Source organism: Aythya fuligula, chromosome 12 (genome assembly GCF_009819795.1).
Source record: "Aythya fuligula isolate bAytFul2 chromosome 12, bAytFul2.pri, whole genome shotgun sequence".
Classification (NCBI taxonomy): domain Eukaryota; kingdom Metazoa; phylum Chordata; class Aves; order Anseriformes; family Anatidae; genus Aythya; species Aythya fuligula.
The window spans coordinates 14,955,944-14,974,084 of record NC_045570.1 but is presented as its reverse complement, the minus strand read 5'-3'; the positions used below and the strand labels follow the sequence as shown (position 1 = coordinate 14,974,084).

Sequence of the window (18,141 nt, the reverse complement as noted above, 5' to 3'; positions counted from 1 at the left end):
ATAATTTGCCAAAAGATCTTTTGAATCCTCAAGAAAGTACTAGGAAGAATGGCCTTTGAGTGGATGCTTAAGCTTTCAAAAATACTACTACATTTAAATACCAGTAACTGCACATTTATTGCACAAATTAAGAAAATCTGCACAATTAAAAGAGAAAAAGTAGAAAATAGCCTTCAAGCAACAATATATTTAAATCATTAACTGAAATTCCCTTACACAACAGAGAAACTGCAGTTTGTAACATGAAGGCAAATCTATATTGTGATGTTAAGAACAGCAAAAGAACAACCAGCACATTTTACTTCATTTTCAAATGTTGGGTGTTAAACTGAAGAATTTACGTGTGGCCAAATGAGTGATGGTTTGGCCCCATTCCTTTGTGCCAGTCAGGCATGCTACCTGCAATGTGGAGAGAGGGGGACTCTCCCCTCTGTTCATGCATTCACACAGTGTTACTGTCTGAATTATAAAGCCTCCTTCTGATCCTGCAGGAGAGGCTTTTGCACATCTAACTAAGGACATCTAACATCTAACATTTTGCACATCTAACCATCCTAGAGGTATGATCTAGTCCCAGATTGCTTTCTTCTACGGGAATCTTCTAAATAACATCTAATATTTAGCCATAATTGAGACATTTAAAAGCAAACATATTTAGAGTAACTGATGTTTAGAACAGCTATTTCCCCGTTTAATAGCAGTGTATCACTTTTTACTCCATGTAGTTTAAAAACTAACATCAGGTTTTCATTACGTTTAGCTTTCTTAGCCCAAGGTAAAACTTGGTCACAGATCTTTCCTGTTAAACTCCATAAGGATGAAGGCCATTTTTCACAGGAGCTTACATTACACCAGAGTCCTCCTTACACTCTTGGGCTAAGATGACCCCTACATCTTCCATTAGCACATGGCCCCATGAGGCAAGCTTCTGTAAATTTCCAATAAATTCATTAGAGATCTGAGACAAAGCAAATACCTTCCTACATGGAGATACAGAGTTCAGAAACAGCTGAGTTCCAGCAACCCGAACATCAGGCTGAAATAATATGGCAAAAGATGATGCAGTATAGATCAAAACATACTATATATTCCTGTACATGATGAGAGCACTCACTAAATATAACATTTTAAGCATCTGAATAGAAAATAAATTAATAAAGGAAGACTCTGTTTCAGGAAAGAGTGACTACAAGGCAGGAGACAGATACTTTTAATTCACCACTGTCTAAGTGGGAGGGGCTACTAACAAGCAAAACTGCTTGTTAATAACCCAAAACATGGTCATGGTCATTTGTGTATGGAATTATGGGATCAAAAACTCACAGATATATCTTTTGGCAGTACGGCAGACTTCATCCACCCACTTGCCTTGTGATGAAAAAAAGACACAATTTTCACGCTTCCCCCCATTTGGTTGGGCACGATCCCAGTTGAAGTACTGTAGAGCCATGCCATTGACATCAACAAACTTCCCTTCATTTACCATGTCATTGACACCCAGCCAAAACTCAGACACTCTAGGCATGCTTTTCTTGCCGTAGTCTTGAAGAGTATTTGTTTCATCACTATTCCTTGGGATAGCCAGAGTCCCTCCCTTGGCTATGCAGTCTTCATTGGCTTCATGAAAATGCTTGGTGCCTTCTGATATGAGGTAGCACTTCTTATGGGCCTTTGTCCCACGAAGACAGACTGTGAACAGATATTGGTTTGCAACTTCAGTAAAAAGTAAAAGCTTTGAATGATGTTTTCTAAAATGATCATTTTCTAAAGATCTATCCCTTCAAAATCTAAATTGAAATGAGGTAAAGTGGCTTAAATCTATAAAACCTTTTTGAAAAGCTAGAGCACCCTCACCACTGAGCTTGCGTGACAATCTGAACAAAGTAATATAAACATTTGCATTTATAAATCTGTTTGGCTTTAGTTCTACTGGAACATACAAGGGAAGTCTTGCTGTAAACTACAAGTATACTAGAACATGACTTTGGCATCTGCTCTGTGACTGAAATTGCCTTGCAGAACCATTGTCAGAGTTCTTCCAGCCTGAGATGTGTCTGGGCAGGCTTGCAGGAGTCAATCCTTAACCTTCACTCTCCAGCTCTCCTAATGCAGGTATGTGACAAATATGACTCTCGCAAGAAAAATTACAAGAGAACTGTCCTCAGAGGAGTGTTGCTTCTGAGTTGAGGAAAGTAGCAAAGGGCTTGAATAAAATAGTGCAATAGTTATTTTTAGAATCTGCATCTGACTACTTCCATCCCATTTCATTTATTGCTTAAACTCATCTTGTACTTATGATAGAAATGTCATGAAACAAGATGAACATCTTCTGCCCTGATGTTTTCTATAGTCTGTTTCTAATTCCTGTCATCTGTTCTAGTTAAAACATAATAATAATAAAATAAATTAAAAGGTAATTATGTATCTGATCAATGGAATATTGAAATCCACTTTGGACCATATCCTATATCTCATTTTTTTTTAGTAATTTTAGTTGCAGTTGTCATTGCATTCCTTAGCTGCATTTTCTAGATAACCTCTTTATATTAGTGCTTACCCTTCAGACTTTGTCCTTTCCAAGTGCTAAGCTAGACAATGAGCAAAGAAAAGTAATGAAGATATTTGCTAAATTTTTAATTCTTTAACAAATTTATATTCATAGGAAAGATCAGAGAGACCTTATCTACTTCAACAAGGATGCAGTAATGATGGAGACCAGCCCTCTTTAGGGAGGAAGTATGTGCTGCTAAATGGCAAGTGGCAACATTTCACCATATGCAGACAGGAGAACTAGGAAATTCAAGCAAAAGAAGGAATCAGATTGTATTATTCCTTCAAAGTGCTTGCAAACTAAAAAATCTACTTTCTGAAATATCTTAAAGGCATTAATGAATGCAGTCAGAGTTACAGGGGCCATAGGTCTCTTTTTGCCAAATTTGGAATCCAGTTGAACAGTGTGGGTTCTGAATTTAGAATACAGCCCAAAATAAGTTTTGAGGATAGCAAATCTCCTGGCTCTGGTTTCGTTTCTAAGCCACTGCATGCTTACTCTCAAGCTCCTTCTGGAAGCAATACAAGAACTACTTTTAAACAAGAACTACTTGTCTAGCATGGGTTTCCTCTTTGAAGAAATTTCTAAAGTCCTCTTATAAGAAATTTAAAAGAAAAATATTTAATAAAGCTCAAAAAACTCTGTGTAACCCAAAATGCAAAACAGGACATCCCAGATATTACCATCCCTAAGCAAAATATGTTCTATTTCATGTGAATGATGTCATTTCCTCTGTAGTGTCCTCCTGAACGTGTTTAAATGCCAAGTTTTGTGTCAACAGCTGTGAAAAAAGCAGAACTGTCTAGTAGGTGTGCAAGTATTTACCCTTCTTATTTTGTTTGGAAATTTCCATCTGACTATGAAATATTTAAAGGACTCTGCACATTGATACAGGATACTTCTGAACTCACAGTGAACGCTACTTAGAAATTGTAAGGCAACATTCACATTTGAATGTCGCAATCTACACACCTTAAGAAGACTCAGTCCTTTTTTCTTTTTTTTTTTTTTTTTTGAGATTCTCATCCTTTTCCATGGCCATTTTTGTCTTGGTCATTAGCCCATGTTTATTTCTGAGCTGGGGACCCAACTCGTTGACCATCTAAACTTTCAAACCCAGCAACCCTCATGCCCTTTTCTGGTTATGTCTAAAGTGCCCAAGAATCACAGCTAGGGCAAAGGCAGTCCTTGCTCCAGAATGATTATTGCTCTTAGTGAAGAGCCACCACTTGTACACCATTAATTCATACTTGATTTTCCCCAAATACTTCCTTCAACACTTGTTTCACCATTATAGCAGTGTCATGCTATGGCTCTAAGGAGATGTATTTCTCAGTCACAAATCCCCTTAAAGAGACAGATGAGAGTAAAGAGTGTGAGAGAATGAAGGCAATGATAACTTCTGGAAACCACTGACCAGTGTAAGCTGCTTTACCTGTTTGAAGTGCCTGCATTTCTTTGAGAGCATTTACTTCTCGCCACAATTTGTCAATCTGAGTCTTTAGGTCATCTTTTTCTTAAATAAAAAAAATATAGAGAAATAAGCAGATATACAAGGAAAAGAAAAAAAAATCACATTATTTTTTAAATGAACAGCTGTTGGGTTTCTGCATTGCTAAGGTATATTTTGTCTTTTTTAAGAGTTTTCCTTAATGAAAGGTTTTCTGTAGGGTTAGTATATATATGTATATATTAAAAAAAAAAAAAAGTACCATCATATTTTAATCTTATTTTCAGTTGGACCATATCCTGGTAACTAGTTCAAAACCATCAACTGTTGCTGCTAATCACCATTTAGTTTGCTGGTATCTAATTTATAGCAAAATTTGCCTATTTACTTTTGCACCTGTACAGTGTGGTGTGTGGATATACATGTATGTATACATAGATATATACATATATGTATCTGCTATAAAAATAACAGCAGAACATAAGTTGTGATTATTCAAAGAAATGTTATTTCTGTGAGCATAAAATTTATACACAAATCTTGTTTTAATACAGTAAAGGATGTTGACATAATCTAAGCTCATTGCCTGAATGCATGCAGACAGGCTTGCTGAGCTGCAGTCTCACGTACCCTCATGGAAGGAGGAGCCTTCCATCAGTACAGAGAAGGCCTGGTAACTTAAGTCACTCACATTCAGCCTAAATCACCATTTTGTGACACTTAGAAAAGTACCAACAAGATGGTGAGACAAAAAAAAAAAAGACATGAATTTGCACACAATAACTCCATTTCCATGTCTTTTCCGTTTTTCCCCTTAATCGTTACACTAGCCCACCACAATCAAACAACTAGCAGACACGTTTCCATTGCACAAGATTACAATTTGATTGCAGCAGTAACCAGACCTTCCAGAAGCCACAGTAAAGAGCGTGAGGAATAAATAAGCTCTTTCACAAGCAGCAGAACTAACAAACCCACAGTTCCTACAGATTCATGTTACATCACCTAATCCTCCAGCTGCACCCCAGAAAGCTTGTCCCTTCTGCACATTCCCTCCAGTCAGAGGGAGAGACCTTGGCTGTCCTTCGTGACTCCCTGGCTCCCCAGGGCAGAACTCCCAGTCCATGCTTGCTCCTCCCTACAATTCCCATTTCCAGTTCATAGCGACATCTCCATGTTCCCTGTCTGAGGCAAAAAGCAGAACAGCTGAGTTCCTGGTACAACCTTTTCATAGTGGCACACAATGCAGATTTTTTTTGCACCCACATTCTGAATTTCACAATATCAGGCAACTTATCTTTAGTACCTCCATTATTCTGCCAAATTAGTTCAAATGCAAAAGTTATTAGGAGAAAGCTGACAGACAAATGTGCTGGCAGCACTAATCTATAAGCAGCATTTCCTTAGGACATCAAGCAAAAAACTAAAGAGATTCAAAGGGAGAAATAAATATATATGACTTTATAGCTCCAAAGCAGCATAATCATGTTGTAAAATGGCTTTGTCAAAGCTGTATTTTTTTCCCACTGACTAGGAGTTTAAATATTTGCCATTAGTGTAACCTCCATCATACACTTTTATTAGAAATAAGCCTTTAAATTAAATACACAGACTTTTCCAAACACTGGTCAATGGTTTTTTATTTGCTTTGTAAGCTTTGCTCTGGGAATTTATTCTTTTTCTGCTAATTCCTTTTTATTAGTTTGACTTGCCATTTCGTCATACTTCTCACACAAGTAAAGTAATATCCCACAAATATTACACAGGCGTTCTGTTAAAATTAGGAAATGGACAAAAATTTGAACAATACCCTTGAAGCTTTAATATTTTATTCTGTTCTTTTCCATCATGTGTACACGAATTTCTGATCTTAGCCAATATAACTGTGTAACTAGGAATGATTGGCCAGAGTCCTCCCTCAGCTGTACCTGTGAGCCCTAAATAATGTCAACAGAGATGAACAGGCATAACCGAGCAAGGTATTTATACCTGCTATACAGCTCTATTTCTATAAATCATTCCCGCACATTATTCTTGGCTTTACTGACACAAAAGTATTTTAAAGGCAAACATAAGATACGATCAACTATCATTTGTTAATAAACATTTGCATAATGCTACTTTCTGATTCATGCAATGTTAAGTACAAAGTAAACTTGGATAGTCTATAAGCCTCTATCCCTCCTCCCAGTTAAAACCCAGTACCTTTCACTCTACGTTTGTTGTGCTTCCTGGCTTTGAATTTGGAAGCCTGGCTGATGGTCTGATCCAGCAGTAAAATACTTATGAGTAGAAAAATCCTAAGCCCGGTTTGTGCCATCTCTTTTCTTAAGAACTTAAAAAGAAGCTTCAAGAAATTCTCTTCAGCGGCTGCAAGAGCAAGTCACATAGACACATCTCACCAGGGACTGACTGAGGTCAGTTTTATAAAAGCGTAGTGATAGGGTTGGCTGCACTCCTTGCTTACGAAATGTGTTTAATACTTAAGCTGGCTGTAGCATAAGGTACCCCCTTGTTCTCACATCTTGTCTGAAATTCCTGTTTCCTTTTTGGGTTCAGCTGGGACAGGTTGCTTTTAAGGGCACTGAACAGTGCATGGATTGCCACAAATGAATGCCATTTCTTCAGAGATTAACTTTTATTTTTGAAGCTAAAGGTATGTATAAGCAGATGGATGCTCAAAAACGCCTAGTGCAATGTCAGCCTCAGGAAGGAGGGGGTAGCCAAAAGGTTTCTACAAACCTAACAGGCTCACCCAAGGTGGCTCTGACCCAAGCTGGTTAAGTTTAGACAAAAGCCATGATCTTATTTACATTCAAACAACAACAAAAAGTCACCCATGAGTGCGTATTGCAGATATACATGAAAACACAGACATATATACATATATAATATATATACACTATGATCACATTGTTAGGAGTGCAGTCCTTATTTAATGAAGAGCTCATAAGCACCTACTAGATATTGCTGCATTTCTGATAATGAACAGGATTTGCTACCAGCAGAGTATAGCTCAGAGAGCAAAATATTGTGACACTCTTCCAAAGGTTCCCAAGTCCCAACTACATGGCTGGAGGAAGAGATATGGCTCTCAGTAAAACACAAAATACTGGAAGCAGGACAGTGGCTGTCTAGACTCTAGCTGTCTAGTCTTTATTAAATGAATATAGTTATGACAGGGTCCTATCCACCCAGGACTGTCTAACAAACCGCTCACTGAATGCAAGCTGCCCATTTCAGTGCACAGGTAAAAGTGGAAAAGGCTGTCATTCCTGCTAGCACACCAGAAACCAAAACGTGAGCTGTCAGAGAGAAAAATAGAAATCTTTGCAAGGGTCTAGTTCAAGATTTAGCCTGTCATTTAGAACTAACCCTAAGTTCAGGGTTGATCCATATTTTATCCGGAGATATTAGGGCATTAATGGAAGTTAATTAAAGGCAAACAGCTGAATCAATAACCTCCAGTTAGATTTTCACTTGGTCCCTTCTCAGAGGCTGTGGAATCGCAAATGACATGGATCCTGAACCTTTGCAGCTTGTTGCCTGACACACTGAACTCGTGCTGATTTTGTGTTACCTCAGTGAGGGAGCTGGAATCCCAGGAGGTGTTTCAGGTGGAGCTCAGCTGTCCCAGCTGCAGGGCCAGCAGGTCCAGAGAGACGCAGGAGCAGCACCTGGGGTCAGTAGGCACTTTAGTGTGTCTTTAAAGACATAGCACTATAATGAACTTGTTTCTTCTCCTTGACTTTGCTAACACAATTTTCATCTGTGAAATGAGTCTGAAAGAAAGAGTTGTACTCTAGTGAGGTAAGCTCAGAACTCACTAGAAATGAAGGAATAAAGAAAACCCAGATTTGGTATTCTGAGAGTCCTTGGCAAAGAGCCCAAGTGAAAGCCTGTGCTTTTTGGAGTATGCCATGTTATGTCCTTTTAAGAACAGACTGAAACTCTGTTTTGAAAGCTTTATCCACCTTGTTTCAGTAGTCTCTTTGAGCATTTTACAAGCTTAGTTGGGCTTTACTCCTAAAACCCGAATTGTAATGCTGTCTTTGAAGCTGCTGTGAGAAGCCACAGGGTTATAGGGGATTGTTGGTCTAGAATCTGTCTAGAGCATCTGAAAAATAGGTTTCACACTTGTGACTAATCTATAGCAACAGAGAAAGTGAGTTTAACTTCTTGTATACAGTGTGTGGGTAGGAGAGTCAGAGAAAAGTCAAAATATGTTGCTGAGAACATGCAAACTCCCAGTGCTACTGTGAGGAAGCAGAAAATGCCTCCACATAGGAGGCCTAGAGCCTTGCCAAAGTAAATACCAGCCTGTGTATGGTCTAGAAACCAGCATTACAATGTCATTTAGAGTTGTAATTTTTCTTTTACAAGCAGTTATAGTGATACAACATAGCCCAGAGAGCAAACAAAGTTATGCATATATAGAAGTAATTTTTCTTGGGACAAATTATTCCACTTTCCCTATCAGAATGTGCTATATAAATATAATAGCTTCATACCTTTAGAGCTGCATCCAGACTAGGATGGGATTATACTTTTTTATTCACACCAGTATAATAGAGCTTCTTCATATAGACAAAACTGTATTTTCTCTTGAAGTGTTCAGCTGGAAAAGAAACATCTTGCAGAAGCCATGGCTGCTGTATGGCGCAGGCACCTGGGTGGTTTTATGGCTCACGCCTCCCCACCTCATTCCATTTGCTTTCAAACAACTGAGCCATTCAGAGCATAAGCATCCTTTGGTGAAAAGTTCATTTCAGTTTCTTCACTGAAGCTCTTCAAGGTAAAAAGTCTATTCCCCTCAGAGACAGTTCCACCTTTATATGCTTCTGTCAACTGGCTCAGAAAAACTCTTTATGCAGCTGTTTTTTCCTCTCCATTCTCAGCCATCTCTGGGTTTGTGGAAAGAACATGCAATTGGGCAAAGAGAATGAGAAGTCAGTGTAAGATGAGGACTGGATGCTGGACTGAGATCCTGAAACAGGTCTGGCTGCAGAAGTCATTTCCTGTTATGTGGAATAAGATCTATGTAGGGGGATCACGTCCTTTGTTATCCCCTGAGGTAGTAGAGCTACGAATAAAACACTACTTGTAAAATATTTTAAAGAAAGTTACTGCTTCAGTCTCAGAAAAGCAAACTACTCCCATATTGCTATTAGGATGTATGTGTTTTCCTGAGGTCTGCAGTCCCCTCCAGGTTTCAGAGCTAATTGCGTTGTGACATGTCTAACCAAAGGAGAAACTGGGGATTTCTATCTGCTGCTGGAATCAGAGCAAGTTTTTCAGCAGCTTTTCAGTTACAGAAAACTCAGATCATCATAGGATTTGGGGGAAAGAGCTTGTATGTGTGTAATTATTTGCCTGTTTACTCAGAGTGTAAAGAAGAAAAAAAAACTGATCAGAGCTGTTACCAGGCTAAGGAATTTCAAGTGGGGCAAACCCAAGAGCCAACATAGCCAACTGAATTAGGTAACACAAAGGTTAGTAAAGGGTTTAGCACCCCCCAGCATTAGTTTTTACAACTGACTTGGGTGGTAGATGGGATCCACTGGCTGATTTTTCATTTGTTTCATTTAAATGTAACCAATGTTGCAGATTCTGCCAATCATGGAGTATGTCATGCTTGGAAAATTACTGTGTGCTTGGTTTCTTTGGCCTTAAAAAGACTTACAAAGTCTTTCTTAAGGATTTGATCCCAGTCCAACCAGGTATGAAGCAGGATTATGGCTGACATCCCAACACCAAAGTTATTTTGGGGAAATTTGTACAAACAAGCTGTGTGTTTGGAAGAGGGAAGGGCAAACCTTATGGTATGTGAGGTTCTGTGAAAATTCTAGATTATATTTTGGGGTTGTGCAATCAGTTCAGGTTTTTTCCTGTCATACTAATTTGCTCTTTTGAAAGGCAATTTTCAAGCTTTGAGGGTTCTGCTGTGTCTCTTAGAATAAAAGGAGATTACAGATTTATTGCGAGCCCAGGCTGCCCACCAGTGACTTGTGCAGAAGGTCACTGAGTGTTGAAATGAGGGCATTCAGGATACATAGGTGTGTAAAGCTTCTGTTCCAAATGCATCCTCATCAGGCACCGTGTAACTGATAATAGGGTCAATCAATAAATAGGCTTCTCTAGTTTTATTTCTAGTTTCAGGACAGCATTTTGAGCTTCCTGAGTGAGTGTTTTTTGTGTCTTCTGTTTGGTGTCTTTGCCACAACAGCATCTCACAGCTGGGCCTGAGCAAGCAAAGAGGATGGTAAAGAATATGCAAGAAGCCACACAAGGACTTATGTCTATCACACATGTATTTAGGGCAAATTTCTTTTTCTGGGCTCTGTGACCAAACTGTCTTGTCTGTGCTCTTTTCATTCTCTTGCAAAGGCAGTGAATAGAGGTTAAGGGTTGTAAAGCTGTAAAAGTAATGCTGATAAATTCAGAAAAGATTCAGAATTCAGAAGGGATTCACCAGATCTGCTCTCTTTGGTTACCCATCCAATGCCACTGTGCACTGATAAGGTCGCCTTCTTACAGGGTTCAGACATCTGAAAGAAGTAGCACAATTGCCAAATATTTTCTGTTACTTCAGGGCTTTAGCAGCAAAAAGAAGTGGTGCTGAGCATTTTGTTCACTGCCATTGCCTATTTCTTTGGGCAGGAAGGACCCCAAGGAAATGGTTCCTTGTCTGGAGTTAAATGCTTTGAGGTTATGTGTAATGTGCAAAGAGAGCAAAACGAAATCACCCCCAAACCAGAGACTGTTTTTACAGATCAGGTGACTCCGTGTCATCTCTGAAGATAAGGGAATTCAGGGGAAAATCTAAAGCTTTGGTTTCTTTGCAATCCAGGTGCAAATAAAAGAGTTGAATGGGGTCTTTTGAAATGCTATTCCTGCGGACTTGGCAAGGTTTCCATGTTGGGAATTACTGGCGGCAGCTCAGCTTGTTTAGCCCTCGGGGTGCGTGTGAGAACGTGTCTCTTTCTCTTTTGTAAACATAAAATACGTGTTGTGCTTATTTTTCTCCTGCAATGTGTGCTGCCTTTTTTCCTTCCAGGAAATGATCTAAAAACATCCTGAGCATTTAATTTCTCCCCTTAAATATTTTATTTTTGATCACCATGTCTCTCTAACCTGAGGTTTTCCAGCTTTACGTTAACATGGTCTTAACAGGTTCTGCTCATCCATACATGTGCCAGACAAAGCAATTTGGACAAAGCTTGGATTTAGCCACTGTGGCGCTCACAAGACACTCTGAATTGCACACTCACAGGTTCATAGCAGGTTACTAACAGTGCAGCTTTGCTTGAAGCCAGTAGGACTCGCCAGAGTAAGGATTACATTTTGGCTTGTGTAGACATTTGTAGGATTTTCCTATACCAGATGGAAAACCAGACATTCTCAGGAGTGTGATCACATCTCCCTTCAGTGGCTGCACTTCACAGAGGACTCAGATTCTCTGCTTGAGGGCTGAGGAGGGGGCTTTGGCCACCCACAAACTTGAGTTCCCACCTCATGTATGTCCATATGGCCGCTGAGGCCCCTGTCTCTGGCACTAGAGCTCCCGCAGTGCTGCTGCTGCACAGCCTGGTGTGGCTGCCTGCTGACAGGACACTGACTGGGGGCTGCCAGCCCGGCCGCAGCAAGGAGCCAAGCCGCAGGGCTGTCACACGATGTGCAAACAGCTGACCCTGCTTTACTGTGCCTTAGAAGCAGCACTGCTCCCATGCACAAGCATAATCAGCTCACGCACCAGTCCCTGGGGCTGGAAAACATGTGATGTGGTCCAAGTAAAAGACTTTTATTTTAAAATATAAAGGAGTTTTTTAGCTGCCTGGTTAGGAAAGAAAAATAGCGCCTAAATATAAATGTTGGGGTGATGTCTGCTTGTCTACAGACAACTCAGCCTCCTTGCTGGAGGCTGGGAAAGGGGCAGTGACAAATAGTAAAGCAGGCCCCAGCACCATGCACCACACTCACATCTCCGTGCTCCCATCATGGGACAAAAATGCAAATCACACATCACTTGCTGGGAGATGCTCACACAGGGAGGCTGAGTGAGGGTGGAAAAGAGAAATAACCTGTATCTGTGCTTTTTTTTTTTTTTTCCTAACAACCCAGTATGTCTATTGAGAAATAACTTCAATTTTGGGGAATGCTGGAAAATATGAAACTGCTCTGCAGAGGTGGGGATGCCCTAAGACCCCATGAGCCAGGTACCACCAGGAAACCTGAGCTGTGGGGTTCCAGTGTCAGATCAAGCAGCTAGAGGTGTGCAAGGGTAAGGTCATATACCCAGACAAAGTATACAATATTCTGGGAAACTCTTTAAAAAGGACTTGCTGTCGCACCGTGATTTGTAAGCAAGACAGTGAGGGGGAGAAGGGAGATTTGTATTATCCCTTGTATCCAACTGCAAAGGCAGCTGATGCTTACATCCATCCAGAGCCTGAAACCTGGCCTCTTTCTAATTGTGCTTTAGTGTTATAGTGTCTTCCTAGCCCATGGTGCTACATCTTGTGCATGTGAGCCTGCTGCACAGCCTTACACATCAGGGAAGTGCAAGTTCAAAACTGCGTTCAGACTTGAAGATTTTCAACGCTGAAAATTGCTTCCTCAGTGGCAACTAGAATAGCAGGAATAAACAGGCTATTTATTAAAATATTTTCACGTAACAGTTTCAAATTGAAATGGTTCTGGCATTTGCTGAGTAATTTAGATGTTATGTAAATGTGAACAGCACAGGGTTTTTCATTGTTACGTTATTCATTGTCATGTGCCTCCTCCCTGCAGTTTATTCCTATTTCCAGCAGATGTCTTAAGCGCCCTAGGAATGATTAGAATAGGTCCGATTTTGTGTTGCTTATCCATCACAGCAAAAGAGAAAAGACCAGGTTTTCCTCTCTCTGCTAAATACTCAGGGTAAATCCATTGTGTTGCAAGGCTTTACACCAGTGTCACCCAGCAGAGGCTCAGACTCAGACTTGTGAGGTTGCAGCTGTGTGCCATCGTTCCTTCCCTCTCACACATGTGGGGAAATCAAGAAGCGGTGAGAGCTGCTGTTTTATGGCTTTACCAAAGCCCATGCTCTCCCTTGCTCAACAGACTTGCATGTTCCTGTGGGGTGACCCCTTTCTGGTAACAGGGAAGTTCTAATGAGCTAAATCCACACTTAAGGCAACAGTTTTGCTGGATTAAGGCCAACAGCCCTTGTTCTTTCTCTGATAATTAATGGCAAAATAGTCAGGGATCATCTCTCCACACAGTGGCAAAGTGATGCCAGGTCACCAAACCTGGAAATGTGTAAGTGAGTCTGGGAACAGAAAAAAAGGCAGCAATATTTGTGAAGCTCTAGATCTGAGCTAGTCTGACCACAGCTGTAAGTGCAGAGGAGTGGCTGTATTCTCTGGGCAGGGATTTTTCATTTTGTACTTCATGCTTGTTCCAGAAGCTCCATAAAACCAGTATGAACCAGTACTGTGTCCTCAAGATCATTGGGTTGGCAATGCATATAGTGTATTTTAATATGGAGAATCGAGTAAGGATGAAAAAAAGATTTTTTCCCCCCACACCAAATAAGTTACTACATGGAAATAAATATTACTCCCTGAATTTTTAATACTGCAGCTACAACTAGGTTCATTTAGAGGACCAATCAGCTTGATGATGTCCCTATCAAAGCCAGTTGTAAAACTCCTATGAGATTCCAGTTTGAGCTGAATTTACCATCTTAATGGGAATAAGGAAGGAAGCTTGCAATAATTATCCTTTTATTACCCTGTTTTGCTTGATGATTAGCAAACAGAACACTGTGTAATAACTTTATACATTGCTGTCATGCTGAACAAAATGCAGATCAAAAATCTCATATGAATTGTATTATGTGTGCTTTATTAAATTAACCTACAATGCCAGGGAATGTGCTGCAAGCGAGACAATATTGAAATGAAGCTAACATTTAATATGTGAACTGTAAGAATTGTTTAGAGCAGTATCATTCAGCACAGCCAGCAGCATCTAGTATGTGTAGGTGAGCAGTTGCAGATTAATCATCCAGGCGAGACCTTAAAGATGGTTCCTTCTGTACTTCTGTTGCATGCCTGTGGGACAGACCAATCTGACAGTCTCAGAGTACAGCTTCTCTCTAGTGACACACCACATAAACACACCGTTGATGTAAGGGTCCAACATCACTTGGCAGTCAGACTTTATTATGGCATTAACTTTTACAGCCCCATATGCAACATCATTTCCCATCTGATCCTCAGATGGAGTAATAGCAGTTTCATCCAGGAGGTAAGGATGAGACAGAAGGGCTGGATCTGCAGTCTTGTATGAAACAGGGCACTGCTTGTCAGAAAAACCTGGGTTCAGGGATTCGGGTTGCTCCTTTTCCCTGTAATGTCCTACCAGAGGTGGTTATTCGGATATATGTAGAGAGAATAATCAGGAAAACAGTAGAAAATGTTTATAATGGTCAATGTTTATAGCTGATTCATGTTCTGAACTATCCTATTTGTTGAGAAAGAGCAAGGAAAATTTAGATTATTGTCTCTCAACTGCTTATATTTCTATGGGGCTTTGCTGGCAGGGTCTCAGCTGAGGGTATGCAGTGTAATTCTGTGCATCTCCTTTGCCTTGGTATGATTTGAGACAGAGCTTTTAACCATGGAGGCAAAACTTCCATCTCAGCTGCTACGTTTAACCAAGATTCCTTCAGTAAATGGAGAAATAAATCCTGGAGAATGATAAGTCTTTAAACCAAATAGCAGTAATATAGCATTGGACAAGTCATTTAATTTCATTTTTCCTGTCTACAATAGAAATGGCCCAGGAACTCAAATGTACTGCTGACAGGATGCTTTTATAAGACCAGTGAGGTACTTGATGAGTCACCAGACACTTGGTTTGATTTCTCTGTTTTTTTCTCCTTTTTTTTTTTTTTTTTTACAGAAGGAAAAAAAACGTCCTAATATAAAATGCAGCCAATAGAAAGAAAAAACAGCAGCAGAGAAACACAGAAATAATTTGCCAAAGCAAACTGACATAGAAAGGAAAAACACTTCACTTATCTCTGTTCTGTGCTAGCAACAAAAGGAATGTTTTCTCCTAGTGGCCTCTGGAAAACAACACAGATCCAATACGTCCTTCAGGCCACACACTGCCTGTATCATCAGTAGACACCCCAGTCACCATTCAGCTAGCTTCAGCCACCAGCCTTTATAAATATTTTTTGATTATTAGATCATCTCCTGGACAGCCTAAAGGTCAGCCAGTTCAGGGAAAGTACAAAAAGCCTTACTATAAATAATGCACCTGGCATTATCTGCAGTCTCACTCTGTTCTTCCCGGGCAGCTAAGATGCTGCACCATTTACCGCCACACGATACAGCGAAACACATCTCGCCATGTGGGAGATGTATTTACAAAGATTACCCAGCAGAAGAGCACAAAATGATTTGTACTGGAACCTGCAGCTTATCATGAAAATGATGTTTGGCAGGGACTCAGCTAGTGTCTGGCAGAACATAGCCCATCTCCAGTTCTGGCCCCTACAGAGGCAGAGCTGCCTCCAGCAGGGCCGTAGGAGTGGGAGCTGCTTGATTGCAGCCGTCCTTGGGCCCAGGAGCAGCACAGAGCCCTGGACCAATAGGCATGGGAGCGTAGGGGAGATGAGGGCATGGGGGGTGTGCTTCACAGGTGCAGCTCTAAAAGCAAATCCGCACACACCCCCCACCATCACCTCCTGTTTCCCAACCCCTCAGCCTTCACAGGAGAACAGTTTTTCCTCTGCTCTCTCTCCTAGCTCTGTTATTCTTTCAGGCTAATTGTAGCATCTCAGCGTGGACACTAAGCAAGAAGAAAAAGCTCCTCCAGACAGGTTAAAGCCCTCCTAATCTCTGAAGGAAGGCAAGCAGGCCCCCACCCCTGCAGGCTCCCACTCAGCCACACCACAACACTCTCCCCCTTCTTACAGCTTCCTAAACTAACAAGTGCCGGTGGCATCTCTTAGCCTACACGTTTAATCCCAGGGTGCTCAGGCAGCAATTTTGTGGGGCTGCAGGGAGATGAGTGATGTCTGCACTTGGTGTTAAAACATCACGGGTGCTCACAAACTGCAGGATTAAAGACTCTTCCTTTGCCTTTTCACGTTCTGTTTTCTTTCAATCAGTTTTCAGGATTTTACCAACAACTGTGAAGACTGTACCTTTCTATATGAAAGCTGATTTCCCATGTTGGCAGGTGTTTGAGTTTTTAAGAGAAATGCCAATCACTATGAAAGCTGGGGAGGCTTGTTTCTGGCCTTCTTTCCTCATCTTGCCCAGAGTGCCTGGGGGAAGAGAAGAAAGGTTCCTGTAGGTAAAGGGTTAATTACCCCTGTTAAGTCCACTAGGATTTTGTCTGTCACTCCGTGGGGGTGACACAGTGTTCTTCAGGAAGTAAAAAATTACTTTTCCTGAGGCACTACCTCAAGAACAACTGTCGAGTGGTGCAGGGCCTCCAGAAGCTTCACAGAGAAGGCTGGGACCTCCCATGAAAACACAGGTACAAGGCAGGGGCTGTTAGAGCAGCTTCAAGGAGGACAGGGACTTAAGTAACAGCAGCGTTGTTGGCAGGCAGCTCTTTACATGGTAAAAACCAGCAGCTTTTGTGCCTTCCCCTTTTCAGCTTTGTGCAGGCGGTAGTGCAACAGCCCAGCTTACCTCCCTTCCCTTGCCTGTGCTGATGGCAAACCTGTGTGTCTTTATACAATGGCAGGAGCTAAACTGAGCTCTGACCACTTTAAGGTGGTACCAATTCTTTCTCAGCCCTCTCTCCTTAACCAGGGATGCAAAGTAGCTACTGGAATATAAAGTTACTCTTACCAGAGGGAAGTCTGAACTGCTTAGCAGGCTGTTAGGTTTCCTGAAAAATGTTTTTGATGAATGAAAGAGGGCAGGAATCAGACTGGATGAAGAAAGTGTTCATTTTTATAACCCTGGGAACTAGTGGAGAAAGTGGAGAAACAGCTTCTTCTTCATCATCCTTAGATAATATGGATGTGGTCTTTAAACACTGCTGAAGGAGTTTAAGCATCCTTAGAAGAGAAATATAATCACCACAAATATATATTAATCACATCAGGCATATGGTTAATAGATGTAAAACATACAAATAAATCAACAGATAGTATTCTGCAAATTCTACTCATTTGTTACTCCTGAGCAGAGCTGTACATGATTAATTCTCTTCCTACATTTATCCTCTAATTGTGTATTATCTGCACTGTGTTCACACCTTCCAGTTACTGAACAGTATCCTGGTGGTGAGGTGACCAATCACAGCATTGTTAGAAATGGCAGTGACTGAGCCAGAGTTCAGAAAACCGTGCCATTTGCTGCATAAGTGTTTGACAGAGAGAGCCCAGGTAGACACAAAAGGAATGGTTTAGTTAGGATCAGCTGAAGGCAATCAATCAGCGCGACAGCTCCGTCTGAGGAGATAAAGCTACATTTGCATTTATTTTCTAACCTGTTCTCTCAAAGGAAAACATTAAGATGTCTGCCTAGGTGTTAAAAATTGCTTGGAAAAGAGATGCCTTGATGCAGATATCAGTTACAGGGTGTTGATTGTTTCAGCTCTTCTTGTAGTGAAACAAAACACTTGCTCACACCAAGGGACTCAGGGGTGGCAGAGGGACACTCCCACATGGTTCTGTAGGAGCCCAAGCTGTTGTGCTGTGTGTGCTGGAAGTCACATCCATACTAGGGGAATATGTTTTGGCAAAACCCACCAGGATTAATGACTAAGCTCACAGAAAATGAGCGAAGCACGAAAAGAGGGAATGAGGTGAGGACCTGGGATACTCAGCATACTAAGATGATTTTTTGTATTTTCTCTGGCCAGATGCCATGCAAAGTCTGCATCCCTGCTGGCCTGGTAGCAGCCTCTGTGTGTATGACAATCTTGTATAGACAGCCCAGAGGAAAAGCTGGTAAAAGGCAGAGCTTTGTTAGTAATCACAGAGAGTTTGCAAAAGGCTGTTTGCTTTCAGCTTTATTCTGATGCTATGATTAGGGATGCACTGATCATTATTTGCTTATTAAGGCTGGAAAACAGAGGGCAGAAATTTATTCTGCTCCTCTTCTCAATCAGCATC

At 40.9% G+C, this 18,141-nt stretch overlaps 1 protein-coding gene across 1 annotated transcript; it reads right to left on the bottom strand.

Annotated features, from left to right (window-relative positions):
• Nucleotides 1–233: 233 nt before the first annotated feature.
• On the bottom strand, nucleotides 234–6,376 carry CLEC3A (C-type lectin domain family 3 member A). Its single transcript, XM_032195651.1, has 3 exons — nucleotides 6,207–6,376; nucleotides 3,987–4,067; nucleotides 234–1,689 (listed from the first exon to the last, which is right to left on the bottom strand). Exons 1-3 carry the CDS (start codon nucleotides 6,319–6,321, stop codon nucleotides 1,304–1,306), a joined length of 582 nt encoding a protein of 193 aa, XP_032051542.1. The 5' UTR covers nucleotides 6,322–6,376; the 3' UTR covers nucleotides 234–1,303.
• Between the last annotated feature and the right edge of the window lie 11,765 nt (nucleotides 6,377–18,141).

What these genes read in the sequence shown, in the direction of transcription:
- CLEC3A (XM_032195651.1), bottom strand. Translation starts at nt 6,321, where the DNA reads ATGGCACAAACCGGGCTTAGGATTTTTCTACTCATAAGTATTTTACTG. An exon ending in CAACAAACGTAGAGTGAAAG is followed by an intron (nt 4,068 to 6,206) that starts GTACTGGGTTTT and finishes TTTTTATTTAAG; the next exon opens with AAAAAGATGACCTAAAGACT. An exon ending in AATGCAGGCACTTCAAACAG is followed by an intron (nt 1,690 to 3,986) that starts GTAAAGCAGCTT and finishes ATCTGTTCACAG; the next exon opens with TCTGTCTTCGTGGGACAAAG.